Below are 21,134 nucleotides of genomic sequence, written 5' to 3'. Positions count from 1 at the left end.
CCGTGTGGGGATCAAGCTTTTCCTAGAAAAGCTGCTCCCAGATGACTTGGCCCAGGAGGGCAGTGCCCAGCAGCAGGTCCTCCATGAGGGAGGACCTCTCCATGGGCCCCGCTGGTTAGGAGTTGGGGGGAAGAAAGAAAGGGACTTGGTGGAGCAGTCGGGGGTTGGAATTGCGGGCACTTGTTGGGCACACCTTGCTTGGCCCCAGCCCGCAGTGACCCTGCATCTTCTGTTCTAGGAACATGGTTGACCTCTTGCTCCTGGTGTTCTGCATCTGCTTCCTGGTGGCCTGCGTCCTATACCTGCACATCACTCGGGTCCAGGTGTGTGTGTGTGCATAAGTCCAGACCTGCCATCACCTGGGTCCAGGTGCATGTGTGCATGTGTCCTGTACCTAGACATCACTCAGGTCCAGGTGTGTGTGCGTGTGTACTGTACCTGTACATCACTTGGGTCCAGGAGTGTGGGTGCGTGTGTCCTGTACCTGCATATCACCTGGATCCAGGTAGTTATGTGTGCATGTGTCCTGTATCTGCACATCACTGAGGTCCAGGAGTGTGTGTGCATGTGTCCTGAACCTGCACATCACCTGGGTCCAGGTGCTTGTTGTGTGTCTCCCTGACCTGCAATCCACATGGCCCAGGTGCCTGTATGCCTGTGTCCTGTACCTGCACATTACCTGGGTCCAGGTGCCTGTTGTACTTCTCCCTGACCTATGGTCCATGTGGACCTATGATCCGTGTGTGTGCATGTGTGTCCTGTGCATCACCTGGGTCCAGCTACTTATGTGTGCTTGTGTCCTGTACCTGTACATCACCTGGGTCCAGATACTTATGTGTGCATGTGTCCTGTACCTGCACATCACCTGGGTCCAGATACTTATGTATGCGTGTGTCCTGTACCCTCACATCACTCAGGTCCAGGAGTGTGTGTGCATATGTCCCGTACCTGTGCATCACCTAGATCCAGGTGTATGTGCCTGTGTGTGCTTACATCCTGCTTGTGACAGGTACATGTGTGTCTTGCATCTGTATATCACCTGGGCAGGTATGTGTATTTGCCTGTGTCCTTTACCTGCACATCACCTGGGCCGGTACATGTGTGGCCTCCGCTTGTCCTCTTGACAGGACGGTGGGGCAGTGGAGAGTAGCAGGAGCTCCCCAAGCCCTTTTGTGTGCTGGATCCTGCTCAGAGTTCCAGGAGCGCCCCTGGGACACTGGGCAGGTGGTCCATAGTGATGGGATGAGGGCCGTGGGGTGTTCTGAGTGGAGAGTCCCTCAGGGCAGGGAACCAGCGATCCATCATACGCCTGCGTGGTGGACAGGACACCTGCACTGTGGAGGGTTCTCTGTTGGCTTTGCTGCTGTGAGCTTTGGGGTGGGGGCTGGGCTGGCTCCATGGGTGGCTGTGCTCCTGGGACAGCGCTCGGTCCCAGCCCCGCTGTGGCTCCCCCATCCGTGTCTTTATGCACCCCATTACCCTGCTTCACCCCATGGCCATGTCCTGCTGACTCAGGATTCTCTTTGTGTAATTGTTGGAAACGGCAACTTTTTAAAAAACTAAATTCGCTTTTATCCACTTTACTTCTTTGTTCTTCATTGGGAACTTTTTTTTTTCTTTTAATTGAAAAGATGTTATTTATTTAAACCAATTTCCAGTTGTTTGTTCTTCATAGGGTGATACGTGGTTTGGAAACTGCAATTTTCAGCTTTAAATAAGATGGTGTTTTCATGTAATTTTGGGGGAGAGTGTGACAGGTGGAGCTGACTCGATGGCCTGCCACCCCCTCCCGGGGAGCCGGGAGCCGGGTGCTGTGACGGACATGTCCCTCCTGGCAGAGGTGGCTTAGCCGAATCATGTGGAATTCGGAGTGTCATGTCCGTTGGTGCCTCTGCGCTAGCTCTGAGTGTCCTCCCCGGGGTGTGGCCCAGAGATGGTGTGGAGGGGTGGCAACCAGCAGGTGGGGCCCAGCCTCAGTGGAGGGAGGTACGGGTGGGCGAAGCTGTGCATATGGTTGAGCCAGGGTCCAGGGTAGCAGGGCCTCCGTGGGAAAGCACGAGTCAGCTGGGCATGTGCTTTCCTCTGGGACAGGGCAGGAGGCCACAGGCAGGGCATCCGGGCTGCTGGGCCAGCCCCATGGCCCCCTGGGACCTCCATCCTCCCATTGGCTCCCGCATTGCTGGGGTTGCTGGCACTGGGAACTCCATGCCTCCATGTCCCTGTCTGTGATGCAGGACAGAATTGAGTTGATATGCACCAGTAGCGGGAGCCTGGCACACAAGGGGAGAAGCTGGATGACAAAGGGACAGGGTCAGTGGGGCCAGGAGGAGGCCAGGAGTTGGGGATGGGGGGGGGCTGCAGTGCCGTGGGCCAGCAGAGCACGGGCGTGAGGGTGCAGGGTGAGAGCTAGGAGGGGCCTGAGCTGGACCAGGTGGCCACGAGTGCCAGTGGGAGCAGGACAGCCTGCCCTGGGTGGGGGGCAGTGGGACCAGGGCTGGCCGCTGGGCAGGAAGGGACTGTCTGCGAGCCTCTGCAGGTTCAGGTATGCTTTGCTCTGAGGGTGCTTGCTGGAGCCTGGGCAGACCCATGTTGTGAGCAGAAGGGGTGGACGCAGCCTCGTCCAGCACAGAGGCTTGCACAGGCCCTGCCCCTGGCGACACCTCATCCTGGGCCGTAAGCTCCAGGTGCCCGTGTAAATCAGGCTGTGTCGAGCCCAGGGAGGTGGCCACGGTGGCCACGGCTGCCTGTCTCACACACCCTCGGCCACAGGCTCAGGCTCGGGATACCGGCACCGTGTGCCTAGGTCGATGCGTGGGGTCCTGGCCACAGCACCCTCCACGGAGAGGCAGGTATCCTGTTGTGCTCCGTGGCATCGCTCCTGGTGGCCTTGGCGATGTTACACACCTGTTGTGCTTACAGGCGGTCACAGGGTCATTGCTGGAGTTGGCACGGCTGCCTTTCGTGTGGATGGTGTGGCCCAAGGACGTGCAACCATGGACAATCGGCCAGGCCATGTTTGATGGCTGTGCTTAACGTTCCGAGGGGGTTTCTCCCGGGTTTGGAGCTGATGTGCTGTTTTTTTTTTTTTTTTCTGTATTACAACTATTTTCCACGGATGTGTTTGCTCCACGAGTATATAAGCAAACTGACCGAAAAGATGAGCAGCGACCGGCCTCACAGCTAGGAGAGGCCACATGGAGTCCACGCGTGGCCATCGGTCTCCGTGACCAGCAGCGTTCACTTTTCAGAAGAGCGTGCTACCCCATTACATGTGAGCGAATGCGTATGCAGGCTCAGGAGTTGGGGGCGAGACGGGGGGTGGGTCTCAGCACCCATGCTGGCAGTCCCGCTCCTGCAGGGCTGTGGGCGTGCTGGCCAACAGGACCGTGGCTTCACAGGTAACAGAAGAGCCAGCTCCCGTGGCATCTCCCGCAGAGAGCCCGCGAGCTGCCCTCCCTGCGCCCTGGCGTCTCCAGTCAGCCCCAGGAAGCAGCACATCCTAGCATACTGTGTAGGAAGGTCCCTCCCCAGGACCTGGCCTTCCTCCTCAGCTGGGCTGGTGCCCATCCCCGGGGGAGTCTGGAACCTGCGGGTCAGGAGAGCGAGGACACGAGTAGAAAGCAGGTGGTGGGCGGGCGTGGCCCTGCTGCATGGTTCTGGCCACCCCCGCTCCCAGCTGCAGCGTCAGTCCCAACCTCCTGCTGCTGTCGGGCCAGTGACCGCGGCCTCGGAGGTCTCAGGGCACGCACGCCCGCTGGCTCCCGGCTGTGGGCAGCACGTGCTAGAGGGCAGCGGCCCGCAGGCTCGCTGTTGGCGGGGTCCCATGGGCTCGTTGGGGGGCCGTCACCTGCCCTGGCACGTGGAGTTTTTGCGCCCCAGTCCACCCATTTCCCCTTCCGCCACCGTCTGGCTTTCAAGACCTCTTGCTGCTGAGCCGGGTCCTCTGGAGTCCTCGGTCAGGAACCCGTCCCTCCAGTCACACTGCGACCCTCCGCCATGGGTGGCCGTGGGCCGGGGGTGGTAGCTCTTCGGGGCATGGCACTGGGGGAGGAACCCTGGGCCGTCCTGTGCCGTGTCACAGGCAGCAGATCCAGGCTGGTCTTACCGTGCGCCTCTGGCTGTGTTTATGACTGAGGCTGAGAGTTCTGACGTTTCGACAAGTGTTTCGGGGGTCACGGGGCACCGCTAGGCCCAGACAGCACCCCAGCGCCCAGGAGGACGTGCCCCAGCTCTGCAAGGGCGGCTGCCCAGTTGACACCATCCCTGAATCTTCAAAAGGCCATTTCCACATCAGCAAAGCTGCTGTGTCCAGATGGGGTGGGGGTGGGGCCGTGGCAAGAGCAGCAGCTCCAGGCTGTGGGGTCCCCTCCCTCCCCCGTGAGAACGCCGGGCCGCAGTAGGCTCGGCAGCATGGCTGGGGTGAGGGGTCTGCTGGCTTTGGGGCCTGTCACTGGGCGGGGAGGGACCCTCGTTCCCGGCATCCCTTCCCGGGTCCCTGGTTGGGAGGAGCTCGGCTGGTGGGGGCTCCCTGCATCTCTGGGGGCCACTGGGCCTCGGCGCTGGCTGCGTTCAGGTCGGCCGAGGCAAGCGGGCCCCGTGTCCTGAATGTCACCTCCTCCGTGTCTGCAGAGCGGGCTGTCCCCGCCCCCATCATCACACTGCATCCACCGAGGTCCCCGTGGGTGCTGTTCACACGGGACACGGGCACTTTCCTCCCACTCAGACCACTCTTTCCACATACGTGTGTCACGGCAGTGGCTTCTTTGGCACACTGTTCTGGTCGTGCTCCTTCCGAGTCCCTGCCTGTCCCTCTGGGGCTGGGGTTCACCTATCGGGGCAGCCAGCCGCTCTGGGGGCTCCCACCCACCCGCGAGCTCATGAATGGAGAAGGCCCACGAGCTGGTCTGTGTCTGCTGTGGGCTTGTTGCCGGTGGGCCTGGAGATCCCCAGGGCGGGCAGAGGGCAGGGGAGACACCTGGCTGGGGTAGGGGCAGGAACCCTGGGGCCCTGCGAGTGTGAGCAGATGACTGCCCACGTCTCCGATCTCATGTGGCGGGGGTCTTGGCATGGAGCACCCAGCTGGCCAGGTGTCCACGACCCTGAGCTGGGCCTGTGACGAGGATGACAGGTCACGCAAGGCCACAGCACCCCGTGGTTCCTGCTAGCCTGCGTCCTAGCCCTGGCGTGCTCTCTGCACCCGGCGAGGCAGTGTGCCCAGCACTGTGCACTCCGCTGTGCTCAGTGGCCCCGAGGCCTGGGTCCCAAGACACCGGGTCCCTGTATGTCACTGTGCACTGTGGAGTGAGTGCAGGGGAGCTGGCACCCGGGCAGCTGATGGAGCAGCACCGGGGTGCCCGGAGTGTGGACGGTGTGACAGGCGCTCAGCGGGCGCCCCGGGGCAGATGTGACCGAGGCCAGCCCCCGGCGGCTCGCTGGCTCTCCCATTTCCGCCAAGCGTCGTGTGGCGCTGGCACGTGTGTGGCGGGAGCAGAGCTGTCCTGGGTGAGTGCATCCAGGACTCGTAAGTCCCTGCTCATCAGTAGGACATCCGGGAGCGGCTAGCGCCCGCCGCGTGTCCCCCTTCAGTGAGTAGAGCGCAGAGAGAGGGCCAGACCAGAGGAGCCACGTGGGCAGATTGTGTCCCCCGTGAGGCATCATCGTCGGAACCCACCACCGCTTGGCCAGTTGGCAGCCAAATGGGAATGGCGCATCCGCCCCGCAGGCTGCCCCCGACTCTGAGCCCCGCTTGCACACTCCGGGCTGCCTCCCGCTTCAGCCTCCCTGCACCCCGGGCACAGCTTGCTGAGCATCGGCCGGTGGCCCTCCAGTCACCAGTGGCCACCAGAGGCCAGGCCTGGGCAGTGCCTCCAGGGGCTCCTGATGTCCACAGCCGGAGGAGCCTTACCCTGCGTTTGCTGAGCGAATGCGTGAGCAGCGTGTGCCTTGTCGGCCGGGCAAGGGTCCGTGGGCACATCTCTGTCCCGGCCAGGGGCGGACACGAGATTGGACAGGGAGGGAGGTGGCTAGTGCGAGGTGTGAGCAGTCGGGGCTGGCGCCACCGCAGGGGGCTCCTCTCCCTGAGATCTGGGGGCCCAGCGTGTCTGCGCAGTGTGGCAGCATCAGGCTCAGGAATCCTGAATGGAATCCGGAACTGTGGCTGCGCCGTGGGAGTCCCGTTGGACCCAGAAGGCCAGCTGGTGGGGACAGGACGGTCGAGACTTCCCCAGGAGAGGGCCGCGGAGGGGGCTGGCCCTGGCTGGCTGCGGGTCTCATCAGCATCTTGTGCAGGGTCCCTGCAGTCTTTATATTAGTTTTTCTTTCAAATTTCACGAGCGTGAATCTAAAAAGAGCTTTGCGCTTTTATCCACAAAGTCACATGTTGACTATTGCAAAATGTATTTAAGCTGCCTTCTATTAAGCGTGCAGGCACTTTTAGAAAGATTTTATTTGAGAGAGAGCAAGAAAGAGCACAATTTTGGGGACGGGCAGAGGGAGTGGGAGAAACAGACTCCTTGCCGAGTGGGGAGCCCGACGTGGGACTCGGTCCCAGGACCCTGAGATCATGTCCTGAGCTGCCCAGGTTCACCCAAATAGATTTAAAATAAAATTTCTAGTAACAAAAACAGTTTAAAATCTATGTGAAGAAAATGATAAAATTTAAAGTACCTAAAAAAAGACACAAGTATGTGTAAATCCTTATTTAATATAATAACAATATATGAACTTGCAAAACACATGACATAGTAAGGATTTAATGTAATAAAAATCTCAAATTAATCAGTTCATTCTAGTGCCAGAGTCACAGTGTGGGGCACACGGTGGCGGGTGTGGTTGTTTTTCACTGAAAGACAGTAGTTTTTGTTTCTTTTAATTTTGGCAGCGTCGACCTGGGAGAGGAAGCCTGGGCACAGCTGAGATGTGTGTGGGGGGGCTGGGTGGGGAGCCAGCGGCACCAGGGCATGCGGCACATTCTGTGCTGTGACCGTTCCTGCGACCCGAACCAACTCTAAGAAACGCCTGTGTTCACAGTAATATGTTTTATTGTCCAGTGTTTTCCAGGATGCCTGACCATCCAGATCCGCACCGTCTTGTGTATTTTCATAGTGGTCTTGACCTACTCCGTCGCCCAAGGATGTGTGGTGAGCATGTCTGCAGGCAGCAGGGTGTAGCGGGGTGAGTCCCACGAGGTGTGCAGGGGTGAGGGGGGCTGTCTCCGGGTGAAGGGACACCCAGCCCCTCCCCAGTGCGCAGTAGAAGCTGGGGCAGAAGTCAGGGCAGGGGGGTGGGGCGCTGAGTACCAGGAGGGTGGCAGGGGCTGTCTGGGGGGCCGAGGGGGGTCTCTTGCTTCTCCCAGCCTACACTGGGAGGAGCCTGGAGGGCACAGCAAGGGAGGGGCGGGCGGCACCTGGGGGCATCCCCTCCTTCCCACAGGAAGCTGTAGCAGCAGGTGGACAGTGCAGGTGGGGCTGAGGGCAGCTGGTCCTGAGCCCCCGTCTCCCTGCCACCCCTGCCCCTGCCTCAACACCCCTGCCCCTCCACCCCTGCTCTTCTGCCCCTGGCTCCTCCACCCCTGGTCTTTTGCCCCTGGATCCTCCACCCCTGCTCTTCTGTCCCTGACCCCTCTGCCCCTGCCCCCTCCACTCCTGCCCCTGCTGTCTCCACTCCCCACCATCCCCTCCATCCCTGCCTCCTCTTGACCCTCTGTCCCCTCTGCCCCTGCCTTCTCCACCCCTTCCCCCTCCACCTCTGCTGCTGCCCCCTCTGCCCACCCCTTTGCCCCCTCCAGGTGGGCTGTCTGCCCTGGGCCTGGAGCTCCAGCCCCGACAGGTCCCTGGTGGTCCTGACACCCGGCAACCACAACACACTGCTAGCCACTGCACCCTGCGAGTCTGCGCCCCACGCCCTGCTCTGCGGCCTGGTGGGAACACTTCCACTGGCCATCTTCCTGCGAGTGTCCTCCCTGCCCAAAATGATCCTGCTCCTCGTGCTCACCACTTCCTACATCCTGGTCCTAGAGCTCAGCGGCTACACCCGGGCTTTGGGGTAGGTGCGCTGCTGCCAGGCTCCCTGGACACACCCGTCAGGCGCTGCCTGCTTCCGCGGCTTCTCCGTGTGTCCATTTGGGCCCAGGGCCAGAGAGGCCTCGGTTCGGGCGGGAGGTGCTGCAGCCGGGCCGGTGGCAGGTGCTGCCGACCTGCCTGCCCCGGGGGCCCGTGCACGGGTCTCAGGCCCTCTGTACTGATGAGGTTTCCCTCCTTGCCCCCCCTCCAGGGGCGGCGCGGTGTCCAGGCACGGCTTCAAGCCCATCATGGCCATCCTGCTGTTCTCGTGAACGCTGGCCCTGCACACCTGGCAGGTGGATGTCACGCTGCAGCTGGACTACCTCTGGACAGCACAGGCAAGATGCCCTCTGTGTGCTTCGGGAATGGTGGGGTGCGGCAAAGGAGCCCCTGGGGAGGGACCGTGCGGGTGGAGGGGCTAGTGCTGGGGCAGAATGGGGACCAGGGGAAGCTGAGTACAGCCCTATGAGCCCCGCCTGACAGGCACAGGAGTTTGGTGGCATCCTGAACAGTGAGCTCCCCATCCCGAGGCGTCCGGCAGTACGGTTGCCGCGCACAGTGGCTCAGCCTTTGCTGCGCTGCACGGGACAGCGGGTCTCCCCAGGGTCATGGGAGTCTCCAGAAAACACTGACTCTTGCACTGCCCACCCAAGTTAGTAGGTGTGCGGGTGCAGGTATGCGAGCTGTCGGCCCCGAGCTGGGGAGGGAGGGGATGACAACTGGAGGCATGGGCTGTGCACCTGCCAGGCGACCAGCACACCAGTGCACGTCTGGGCCAGCTGGGCATGCGCGAGGGGCCCCCCTCGTCCCCTGCTGTGTCCCTCACCTCCGGATGGGGAGGCCATCCGGCTTGCTGGACAAGTCCACCCGTGCAACTTGCAGACGTCTGGACCCTGAGTGGGGGGCCTCCCTTGGCTTCCCCGGCTAGAAGTGAGCAGGGGGCATGCTCTAGAACAGAGACGGTGGATGCGAGCTCTCAGGAGCTTTTTCTAATCCTGATGTATTACGAAGCCGCTCTCCAGCATCCGAGGCATTTAATGGTGTCTGGTCTTCATGGCAGCCCTGCCCAGGGCATGGGCCTGCAGGTGGGGAGCAGGGCAGCGATGTGAGGTGCTCGGGTCCGGGCGGCTGATACATGGCCCAGCAGGGAGGAGCCGGGGTCTGAATGGTGTCTGGAGCAGGGGGGTAGTCACCTCATCCTGGGAGTGCTATGTCCAGCCTGGGGCCCCTCTGGGGGCCAGAGTGCAGGGAGAGCCAGTGTTCGATGCCAGACAGGTGGAGCCCAGAGGATTGGGGGGTGAGGTCGCCCTCGCTGAAGAAGACCATGGGCTGCAGAGACCAGCACGGACACCTAGAAGTGATGTTTGGTGGCCGTGTGTGCGCCCTGTGGCCCGGTCCAGGTGACACAAAACCTTCCAGCCTGGGTGAGGATACAGTGACTAGTTCCCCACCAGGACGGGCTTGGCGGTGGGCCTGGCATGCAGTAAGCGCTCGGTGTGGCTGGGCGGCCTCTGGACACTGCCTTGTTCATCTCTTGGGACGCTCCACCTGCAGGAGGCCAGTCTGATACCTTTACTCTGGTTTTGTTAACCTGGGAAAGACAGGTCCCCGCTAAGGATGTACGGGCTGGATGCGTGTTCGGGACCATGAAGGGTGATTCCATTCCTCCAGGTAGACAGAGGAGGGGAAGCTGTGTGCATGCGCGTGTGCATACCCGAGTACATAGGGGGTCTGCACAGACGTCCGTATGCCGGGGGACAACGTAGCCTAATTATTCTTTACCGCGTAACACGTGTACTGAGGTTAAAACCACGCTCTTCACGCTTCATGGCTGTAAAGTATGCAGTTCGGTGATTTCCAGTGTATTTACAGACTTGGGCCACCGTTGCCACGGTCAGGGTTAGAGCATCTTCATGTTCCCAGAGAGCCCTGTACCCAGCAGTGGTTACTCCCTACGTCTGCCGCCCCAACCCCGTGGATGCGTGCTTCTGCTCATTGCCCATCCCGCGTCTGCTCTGGGCAGCCCACGCCCCCGAGTGCTGGGGAGACCCCTGATCCTGAGGGGCTCGCTGCCTGGTGCCGTCTTCAGTGTATACCCAGTGGATTCTGTGTTCTGGGTGGGCAGAGGCTCTGGAATGCCGAGCCCTCTGAACCCCTGTCCATGGGGCTGGGACGTCCTGGGGGGGCGGGTGTACAGTGCTGGCTTGAGTCCCCCTGCAGACCGGGGAACGCACCAGATGCTGGCTCTGTCCCTGAAGGGACTTGAGCTGCCACCGTCATCCCACATGAGGGCCCGACCACAGCCCGGATTGGGTGGGTCAGGGGTAGGACCATCGGCTCACCTGAGATGGGCGGGTCTAGGGCCACTGCAGGCGCCCCGAGGCAGGCCACCAGACAAGACTCACAGCTTTCAGCCAAGGGACCCGGCTGGCCCTCTGTACCGTGCCAGGAGGGGCCCAGCCACGTTCTCCCCTGGCCTGCTGATGCTCCACCATGGCCAAGCCCAGAGGTCTCAGGTCAGAGCCGATGCCAGACAGATGGCCGCATACGAGGGCTCCCAGAAGGGAGACCCGACTGCTGCTGTTTGCCACAGCCTCACCAGGTGACGGAGCACAGAGTCTCTCGTGGGCTGTGCCAGGGGACTCAGGGGACTCTTGTCTGGCTGCGGCTGGCTGTCCAGGGGGACCAGGCTGGCTGGTCCCTAGAGGTGCCCACCCCACGGTCAGCTGGCTCATCTGGTTTCAGGTCTTTAGTTGTGATTAGCTACTCAGCTTGAGGAGAGCAGTCAGGGTGCGCTGGAGAGCCGGGTTGGCCTGGGGTGTGCGCATCTGGCTTCCGGCTTGTTCACCAGGCACCTGCCGTGCGGCCAGCGGCACAGTCAGAGGCTGCGGTGCCCCGCCTGGGTTGGCAGGCACTCTTCTCCGTGTCCCTTTAGATGGTGTAAGCCCAGTGATTGGGCCTGCCCTGGGGTTCCCCACTGGCAATACCCCGGGCCCCCACCTCTAGGTGAGTTTTCCGGGGAGCTCAGTGGCAGGGAGACCCTCCACGTGTCACTGGGAAGGGGTGCCTACGTGCGACACACTGACATATTTTCCCAAGGACGTGTAATGGGAAAGGCCACCTCACCTTCCTGTAAACCCAGCAAAACAAGGACATTTCTTGACTTTGGCTGTTTTCTCTGTGGGTCGGTAAGCCTGTCACGCAGACATCACAGAGTCTCATGCCGTTGTGGAACGGTCAGGCCAGGTCTTGGGGTTAATTAATTATGGACCCCAGGTGGTCACAGGAGCCTGCATGCATGAGCTTGCCTCCTCGTCTGTGACCACCGCAATGCCTGTGTGCCAGAGCCGTGTTTTCTTTGGATTCCCCAGACAATCGGGATGCCGACCTTAGTTTGGGTGATAGTAGGGCAGCTTGTTCCTGCACAGGGAATGCCTGTCTCAGGAGGGTGATTCCCATTGGTGGTGGAGCCATAGTGGCGGCACTCGGAGGGAAGGTGGCCCGGCGTGGGCTTGCCTGTCATGCGGGAACGGTTCTGTGTGTTGTTAGATTCGCTTTGCCAAAACGTGGTGAGGGGATTTGCGTCGAAGCTCATGAATAATGTAGTTCTCTCATTTCTATCTATCTATCTATCTATCTATCTATCTATCTATCTATCTATCTATCTATCATCTATCTATCTATCATCTATCTATCTATCTATCTATCTATCTATCTAGAATTATTTTTTATTGGTGTTCAATTTGCCAACATATAGGTTGTTCTCTCATTTTCTAGGCCAGACAAGGCTTTGAGGTCAGAGCGAAGCAGGCCTCACCAGGGGGGACCTGTTCCTTCCTTTGCGGGTTTCTGGAAGAGTTTGTAGAATTGGTACCATTTCTTCCTCAGACGTTTTGGGAAGTGAAGCCTTCGACTTGGATTTGTATGTCTGTCTTTAGAGTAGGAAGGTTTGAACTAAAATGAACTTCTCTAAAGATAAAGGGCCATAAGACTTTCCTTTTTTTTTTCTTTTTTGAGGTAGCTTTGGGAATTTATGTCATTCCCTGACGTTGTTCATTCGATTATCACAAACTTGTTTTTACTATTCCCTTCTTACCCACTTTACCATTTGTCAGATTTGTGGTGACATTCCCTCTCTCCTGATGTAGGATTGTGTAGACTCTTTTTTTTTTTTTTTTGATCAATGTGACTAGAAGTTGATACATTTTATTGATCTCAAGAAATAGCTTTTGGTCTTACTGATCTTTCTCTGTTATTTTGAGTTTCCAATTTCACTGTTCTACTCTGATCTTTATTTTCTTCTGATAACTTTGGGGTTAATTTACTCATATTCTCTAGTTTCTCAAGATGATTTGTACTTTCTCTAACTCAGGGGTTTTATTATACATTTTCCTCCAAGTGCTGCTTAATTCACAAATTTTGCCTTTAAATGTCATTTCATTTTCCTTTGGCTCAAAGATCTTTCTTGTTGTTGTTGCTGTTGTTGTTGTTCTTCTTCTTCTTCTTTCTTCTTCTTCTTCTTCTTCTTCTTCTTCTTCTTCTTCTTCTTTCTTCTTTCTTCTTTCTTCTTTCTTCTTTCTTCTTTCTTCTTTCTTCTTCTTTCTTCTTTCTTCTTCCTCAACAAAGAGTTATGAAGACATACATTCTTTTGTTGAAGATTACTCAGGGATCTTTCGGTTACTGATTCTCCTTAGTTATACTGTGGTCAGAGATTATGCCTTGAATTCTTTTAGATTTCTTGAGAAAGAGGGGCACGTGGCTGGCTTGGTTAAGCTCCTGAACTCATTTTTGCGAACTCTATCATCCATGTTTCATTTTGTGGCTGTTGGATGGTGTGGTTTTTTAAAATTTGTTTTTATTTTTATTTTTTTATTTTTTATTTTTTTCGACGGTGTGTTTCATGAATGCCAATGAGGCCACCCTGGCCGAGGATGCTCATAGGTCTTCTATGCCCTAATGGACTTTATGCCCAGATATTCTACCAATTTTTGAGAGAATGATATTGAAATCTCCCGTTGTACCTGTGGACAGAATTTTGTGCGGTTCTACCAATTTTTCCTTCATGTATTTTTTTTTTTTATTATTTATGATAGTCACAGAGAGAGAGAGAGAGAGAGAGAGAGAGGGGCAGAGACACAGGCAGAGGGAGAAGCAGGCTCCATGCACCGGGAGCCCAATGTGGGATTCGATCCCGGGTCTCCAGGATCGCGCCCTGGGCCAAAGACAGGCGCCAAACCGCTGCGCCACCCAGGGATCCCGCCTTCATGTATTTTGGCAATTCATTATTAGGTTCATAATAAATGTTTAGGATGAGGCTGTCCTCTTGGTAAGTTGGAACCTTTGTCCCCTTTATCACTATGGAAAGAGCTGCTTTTCCCAGGTAATGTGCTTGGCTCTGCAGTATACTTTACATGATATTGTATAGGTAATCCAGCTCCCTTTATAAATTTTTCTATCATTTTACTTTTAACTTTTCTATACATTTTTACTTAAGGTGGGTTTCTCATAAGCAAAAAACAGTTGGACCAACATATGATTGGACCTTGCCTTCTTATCCAACTTATAAATCTCTGCTTTTTAAATTGAGCTGTTCAGACCATTTATAATTAATATGATTATTGATGCATTGGATTTGAATTTTTTATCTTGCTGTCTCCTATTTGTCATGTCTGCCCATCTGTTCTTTGTGGTATTTTCCCTCTTTTTCTGCCTGCTTTGGATTAAATATTTTTGTTATTCTATTAAAATATAAAACAGTATTTATTATTCCATTGATTACTTTATTAACAGTAATAATTTGTCTCTCTTGCTCTCCCTCTTCTTTTTCCCTTCCTCTTTTTATTAGCTGCATTCTTTGTTGTATTATTATTCCTTTTAGGTTTCAAGCTTTTATATAAATTTGATGGTTAACATATAGCTATTATTAGTTTCAAGGGTAGAATTTAGTGATCCATCACTTACACATACTGCTCAGTGCTCATCACAGGTGCCCTCCTTAATACCCACTCCCACTCTCCCCTCCCCTCAGCAACCCTCAACGTATTCTCTGTAGTTAAGAATCTGTTTCCTGGTTTGCCTCTCTCTCTTTTCTCTCCATGTGTTCATCTGTTTCATTTCTTAAATTCCATACATAAGTGAAATTATATGGTGTTTGTCTTTCTCTGACTGACTTATTTCACTTAGCATCATACGCTCTAGCTCCAACCAGGATGTTGCAAGTGGCAAGATTTCATTCTTTTTGATGGCCAAGTAGTATTCCATCATATATATATATATATATATATATATATAGACTACATCTTTTTTTTGTTTTTGTTTTTACATTTGTTTTTATTAAAATTCAATTTTCCACCATATAGTGTAACATCCAGTGGTCGTCCAATCAAGTGCCCTCCTCAGTCACCCAGTTACCCCATCCCGCCACCCACCTCCCCTTCTGCAACCCTTTGTTTCTTTCCCAGAGTTAGGAGTCTCTCATGATTTGTCTCCCTCTCTAATTTTTCCCGCTCACTTCCCCTCCTTTCCCTTATAATCCCTTTCACTATTTCTTATATTCCACATATGAGTGAAGCCATATGATTATTGTCCTTCTCCAATTGACTTTTTCACTCAGCATAATACCTTCCAGTTCTATCCACATCGAAGCAAATGGTGGGTTTTTGTCCTTTCTGATGGCAGAATAATATTCCATTGTATACATAGACTGCATCTTTATCCATTCATCTTTTGAAGGACATCTCGGCTTCTTCCACAGTGTGGCTATTGTGGACATTGCTGCTATAAACATTGGGGTGCAGGTGTCCCACCGTTTCACTGCATCTGTATCTTTGGGGTAAATCCCCATCAGTGCACTTGCTGGGCTGTAGGGTAGCTCTATTTTTAACTTCTTAAGGAGCCTCCACACAGTTTTCCAGAGTGGCTGCACCAGTTCATGTTCCTACCAACAGTGCAAGAGGGTCCCCCTTTCTCTACATCTTCTCCAACATGTGTTGTTTCCTTTCTTGTAAATTTTCACCATTCTCACTGGGGTGAGAACAATCTTTATCCGTGAACGTTGATAAACATTTAGGCTCTCTTGATAGTTTGGCTATTGTTGATAATGCTGCTATAAACATCAGGGGGCATGTACCCCTTTGAATTAGTATTTTTGTATCTTTTGGGTAAATACATAGTAGTGCAATTACTGGATCTTAGGGTAGTTCTATTTTAACTCTTTGAGGAAATTCCATACTGTTTTCCAGAATAGCTGTACCACTTTTCATTCCCACCAGCAATGAAAGAGGGTTTCCCTTTCTCTACATATTCACCAACACTTGTTGCTTCTTGTGTTGTAAATTTTGGCCATTCTGACAGGTGTGAGATGATGTCTCATCATGGTTTGATTTGTATTTCCTTTTTAAAAATTTTTAAAATTTTTATTTATTTATGATAGTCACAGAGAAAGAAAGAGAGAGAGGCAGAGACATAGGCAGAGGGAGCAGCAGGCTCCATGCACTGGGAGCCCAATGTGGGATTCAATTCCGGGTCTCCAGGATCGCGCCCTGGGCCAAAGGCAGGCGCCAAACCGCTGCGCCACCCAGGGATCCCTGATTTGTATTTCCGTGATGATGAGTGATGTTATATATCTTTCCATGTGTCTGTTGGCCATCTGTATGGCTTATTTGGAAAAATGTCTATTCGTGTCTTCTGCCTATTTCCTAGCTGGATTATTTGTTTTTTGGGTGTTGAGTTGGATAAGTTCTCTATAGATTTTGGATACTAACCCTTTATCAAGTATGTCATTTGTAAACATCTTGTCCCATTCTGTAGGCTGCCTTTAGTTTCATTGTTTCCTTCACTGTGCAGAAGATTTTTATCTTGATGAGGTCCCAATTGTTCACTTTTAGCTTTGTTTCCCTTTCCTCTGGAGACACGTCTAGGAAGAAATTACTATGGCCAATATCAGGGAGGTTACTCTGTGTCTCTTCTGGGATTTTTATGGTTTCAAATTTATTTTGACTAAATTAATTTTGGCCTGTAGAATGTAAGAAAGTGGTCTGGTTTCATTCTTCTGCATGGGGCTGTCCAGTTTTCCTTACACCATTTGTTGAAGAGACAGTCTTTTATCCATCGGATATTGTCTCTTGCTTTGTTAAGGATCAGTTGACCATAGAGTTGAGTATCCATTTCTGGGCTCTCTATTCTGTTCCACTGATCTATGTGTTTATTTTTGTGCCAGTACCATAGTGTCTTGATCACAGCTTTGTAATACAGCTTGAAGTCCAGAATTGTGATGCCTCCCACTTTGCTTTCTTTTTCAAGATTGCTCTAGCTATTTGGGTTTTTTTGTGATTCCATACAAATTTGGGTATTGTTTTTTCTGGCTCTGTGAAAAGTGCTGGTGGTATTTTGATACGAATTACATTACTTGTGTGGATTGCTTTGGGTAGTATAGATATTTTAACCATATGTGTTCTTCAAATCCATGAGCATGGAATTTTTTCCATTCTTTTGTGTTCGCTTCAATTTCTTTCATGAGTGTTCTATAGCTCTAAGAGTATAGATCTTCTACCTATTTGGTTAGGTATATTGCTGGGGGCGGGCCTGTCTGTGGCCTGGGCGTGGCCAGGGCGTGGCTGGGGTTGGGGCGTGGCCGGGATCTTGCCCAGGCACCTGACCCCAGCTTGACCCAAAGGCCCCAGGGCGTGGCCGCGGGAGGAGCTGGGCACAGATGCAGCGACCCCTCGGCCCTGGCAGGAGGTTGCTCGGCCGTGCCGCCGCTCCAGGCCCGCGGTTCCCCGCGCTCCAGGCTCCCGGCAGCGGCTCTGCAGTCCTCGGCCCCCGGCGCAGGTCAGCGTGGGCCCCGGGAGGCGTGACGGCCCCAGGGTGGCTGTGCGAGAGGCATCGGGCCCTCGCTGGTGGCGCGGCGGGTGCCTGGGAGGGGCCGGGCGGGGGAAGGCGGGCCTCGGTGGCCACATGGAGGTGCCCAAGTGGCAAGCCGGGCCGACACCCTTTGGGCCGCCGGGGTGCCGGGCAGAGGGCTGCACGGGGGAGGAGTGGTGGGACCTGTTGGCGGAGGGGGGTGGCGATGGTGCCTCCTATGGGTCAGGCCAGGTCTCCTCCGGGTGGCTCAGGGAGGGTGCGGGGCCCCTCCCCGGTCTCAGGGAGGTGCAGTGGACCCATCTGCGCCCTCAGACGGGTTACGATGCAGGCACCGTCCAACGTCAGGGCTCGGCCTTGGGGCGGTGTTAGGAGTCTCTCCTGTTCAGTCTCCCTTTCCCCTATCTCCCACTAATTTTTCTCTCCTTTCCCCTCTATCCCCTTTCACTATTTTTTTCATCCTCCCCAGAAGAATGAGACCATATGATGTTTGTCCTTCGCCGATTGCCTTCTTTCCCTCAGCCTTAATACCCTCGGGTTCCATCCACGTGGAAGCAAATGGTGGGTGTTTGTCGTTCATAACGGCTGAGTAAACTTCCATTGTGTACAGAGAACACACGCCCTCCTTATCCATTCATCTTTCGATGGACACCGAGGCTCCTTCCGCAGTGTGGCTATCATGGGTGTTGCCGGTCAAAACCTCGGGGTGCGGGTGTCCTGGCATTTCCCTTCAGCTGTATCATTGGGGTACATCTCCACCAGTGCACCCCCATGCTGGATCACAGGGCAGATCCGTTGTTACCTCTCTGAGGCACCTGCACACGGTTTTCCAGGAGTGGCTGCACCAGGTCCCATTCCCACCAGCAGTGCAAGAGGGTTCCCCTTTCTCCACATCCTCGCCGACATTCGCTGCTTCCTGTCTTGTTAACATTCACCGTGGTCACTGGTATGTCAGGTGGGATCTCGTTGTGCTTTTGACCTGTATTTCCCTGACGGCCAGTGATGCAGCGCATTGTCTCATGTGCTTGTTGGCCACGCCTACGTCTTCCTCTGTGACATTTCTGTTCACATCTCTTGCCCGTCTACCGGATTGGATCCTTGGTCTCTTTGCTGTGGAGTTGCAGAAGTTCTTCAGAGATCTTGGATACTGGCCCTTTACCTGACAGGGTCATTTCCACATATCTTCTCCCACTCTGTGCGTTGGCTTTAAGTTTTGTTGAGTGCTTCTTTTGCTGTGCGGAAGCTGCTCATCTTGGTGAAGTCCCAGCGATCCATATTTGCTCTTGTTTCTCTGGCCTTTGTGGCTGATGTAATTTGCACGAAGTTGCTGTGGCCCAGTTCAAGAAGGGTGTTGTTGCCTGTGTTCTCCCTAAAAAATCCCCTAGGATTTTGATGGAATCTTGTCTTGCATTTAGATCCTTTCCATTTTGAGTTTATCCTTCTGTATGGTGTGAGAGGAATGGTCCAGTTTCATTCTTTGCCTGTGGCTGTCCAGTGTTCCCAGAAGCATTTATTGAAGAGACTGTCTTTTCTTTTTCCCCGTGCATGGTCTTTCCTGCCTGGCTGAATATTCGTTACCCGTAGAGTTGAGGGTCCACCTCTGGATGCTGTCTTCTGTTCCATTGATCAGCGTGCCTGTCTTTGTGCCAGTATCACACTGTCTTGCCGGTCACAGCTTCGTGGCACAATGTGAAATCCGGCATTGTGCTGCCCCCACAGTGGTTTTCTTGGCTACTCTTCCCGAGGCCATTCGGGGTCTTCTCGGATTCCACACCAGTCTTCAGAGGACTTGCTCCAGCTCTCTGAAGAGAGTCCGTGGTATTTCTGACAGGGATTGCATTAGTTGTGTAAGTTGCCCTGGGTCACGTTGATATTTTCAAGAATATTAATTCTTCCAATCCAGGAGCATGGAACCCTTTTCCATCTCTTTGTGTCTTCCTCAGTTTCCTTCAGACTTGCTGTGCAGCATTTTGGGTAGAGACCCTTTACACCTTTGGTTAGGGTTCTTCCTAGGTAGCTCATGCTTTTTTAGGGGTGCTGCAGTTGTATACATGGGGTTGACCCCTTCCTCATGTCCCTTTCCTCGGTCTCCTTGTTCGCATGTAGAAAGGCCACTAGTTTCTGGGCCCCGAGTTTGTATCCTGCCACACTGCCGAACTTGCTGTAGGGAGTTTGAGCAATCATGTGGTAGAGTCTTTTGGGTTTTCTAGGTACAATATAATGTCATCGGCGAAGAGGGAGAGTTTGACTTCTTCTTTGCCAGTTTGAATGCCTTTTATTTCGTTTTGTTGCCTGACTGCTGAGGCCATGACGTCCCGTACTGTGTTGAGAATAGCAGTGGTGAGAGTGGACATCCCAGTCTCGTGCCTGGTCTTCACGGCAAGGCTCCCAGGGGTTCCCCATTGCAAATGATAATTTGCTGCAGGCTTTTCGGAGATGGCTTGGAAGATGCTGAGGGACGTTCCCTGTATCCCCGGACTCTGATGCGTTTGGAACGGGCATGGATTCTGTATTTTGTCAAATGCTTCCTCTGCATCTCTTGAGAGGATCATATGGTTCTTGTTTTCTCACTTGCAGATCTGGAGAAGCACATGGAGTGCTCTCCGAGTGCTGAAGCAGCCTTGCACCCTGGGGATAAACCCCACTGGGTCACGGTGAGTAACTTCTTAATAATATCCCGTTGCATCCTGTTGGGTCGTATTTTGTGGAGAAGGTGTGCATCCGCGTTCATCAGGGACATTGGTCCAGGATTCTCCCTTTTGGTGGGTTCTTGGGTTTTGGAGTCAAGGTGACACTGGCCTCCAAAAACAGGGTTGGAAAGGTTCCATCTCTTGCTATCTTTCGGAGCAGCTTAGTAGCATAGGTATGCTTTTGTCTTGAAGCTTTGGATAGAATTCCCCTGGGAAGCCTACTGGCCCTGGACTTTTGTGCCTTGGGAGGTTTGTGTGTTTGTTTATCGGTTTATATATTGTTGGAGTTCATTTTGCCAACATAGAGCGTAACCCCCCAGTGCTCATCCCATCCAGTGCCCCCCTCGGTGCCCGTCGCCCAGTCACCGCCACCCCCCGCCCTCCTCCCTTTCTTCCACCCCTTGTTCGTTTCCCAGGGTTAGGAGTCTCTCCTGTTCTGTCTCCCTTTCTGCCATCTCCCGCTCATTTTTTTCTCCTTTCCCCTCTATTCCCTTTCAAAATTTTTTCATACTCCCCAAAAGAATGAGACCATATAATGTTTGTCTTTCACTGATTTGTTTTCTTCCCTCATCCGTAACACCCTCTGGTTCCATCCACGTCAAAGCAAATGGTGGGTGTTTGTCGTTCCTAACGGCTGACTAATCTTCCATTGTGTACAGAGACCACACGCCCTCCATATCCATTCATCTTTCGATGGACACTGAGGCCCCTTCAAAGTGTGTCTATCGTGGGCATTGCCGCTCTGAACCTCGGGGTGCGGGTGTCCTGGCGTTTCATTGCATCTGCATCTTTGAGGTAAATCCCCAGCAGTGCAATTGCTGGGTGTAGGGAGGTCTATTTTTAACTCTTTGAGGATTTTCCACTCAGATATCCAGAGTGGCTGCACCAGTTCACATTCCCACCAACAGTGTATGAGGGTTCCCTTTTCTCTGCATACTCTCCAACATTTGTAGTTTCCTGCCTCGTTAATTTTCCCCATTCTCACTGGTGTGAGGTGTTATCTCATTGTGGTTTTGATTTGTGTTTCCCTGATGGCAAGTGATGCAGAGCATTTTCTCATGTGGGTGTTGGCCGTGTCTATGTCTTCCTCTGTGAGATTTCTTTTCATGTCTTCTGCCCATTTCATGATTGGATTCTTTGTTTCTTTGGTGTTGAGATTAATAAGTTCTTTATAGATCTTGGAACCTAGCCCTTTATCTGATACGTCATTTGCAAAATCACATTGATTGTTTTACAAGTGTTGAACCAGCTTTGTGTCCCAGGAATAAATCCTACTCAGTCACGGTGAATAATTTTCTTAATGCACTGTTGAATCCTATTGGCTCTTATCTTGTTGAGAATTTTTGATTCCATGTTCATCAGGGATATTGGTCTATAATTCTCCTTTTTGGTGGGATCTTTGTCTGGTTTGGGAGTTAAGGTGATGCTGGCCTCAAGAACGAATATGGAAGTACTCCATCTCTTTCTATCTTTCTAAATAGCTTTAGTAGAATAGCTATGGTTTTTTCTTTAAACGTTTGATAGA

The 21,134-nt window shown here is 53.6% G+C and overlaps 1 protein-coding gene across 2 annotated transcripts in view; it reads left to right on the top strand.

The window, feature by feature from the left end:
* Positions 1-21,134, top strand: part of LOC140598510 (adenylate cyclase type 1-like) — a 97,241-nt gene that overhangs the window by 54,832 nt on the left and 21,275 nt on the right. The window contains exons 6-9 of one of the 2 annotated variants that reach the window (XR_012000947.1): positions 239-323; positions 7,050-7,139; positions 7,787-8,043; positions 8,272-8,398. Coding sequence is in view for 1 of the 2 variants with exons in the window: in XM_072755338.1 (XP_072611439.1) it covers positions 243-323; positions 7,050-7,139; positions 7,787-8,043; positions 8,272-8,332 (489 nt within the window). In the remaining variant the exon portion in view is untranslated. Of the gene's footprint in view, positions 1-238; positions 324-7,049; positions 7,140-7,786; positions 8,044-8,271; positions 8,404-21,134 lie in introns of those variants that run through there. The other variant, XM_072755338.1, reaches the window with a different exon arrangement.

Source organism: Vulpes vulpes, chromosome 4 (assembly GCF_048418805.1).
Source record: "Vulpes vulpes isolate BD-2025 chromosome 4, VulVul3, whole genome shotgun sequence".
NCBI classification, from domain to species: domain Eukaryota; kingdom Metazoa; phylum Chordata; class Mammalia; order Carnivora; family Canidae; genus Vulpes; species Vulpes vulpes.
Note: the sequence above shows the minus strand (reverse complement) of the source record. Positions and strands in the feature narration are given on the sequence as shown.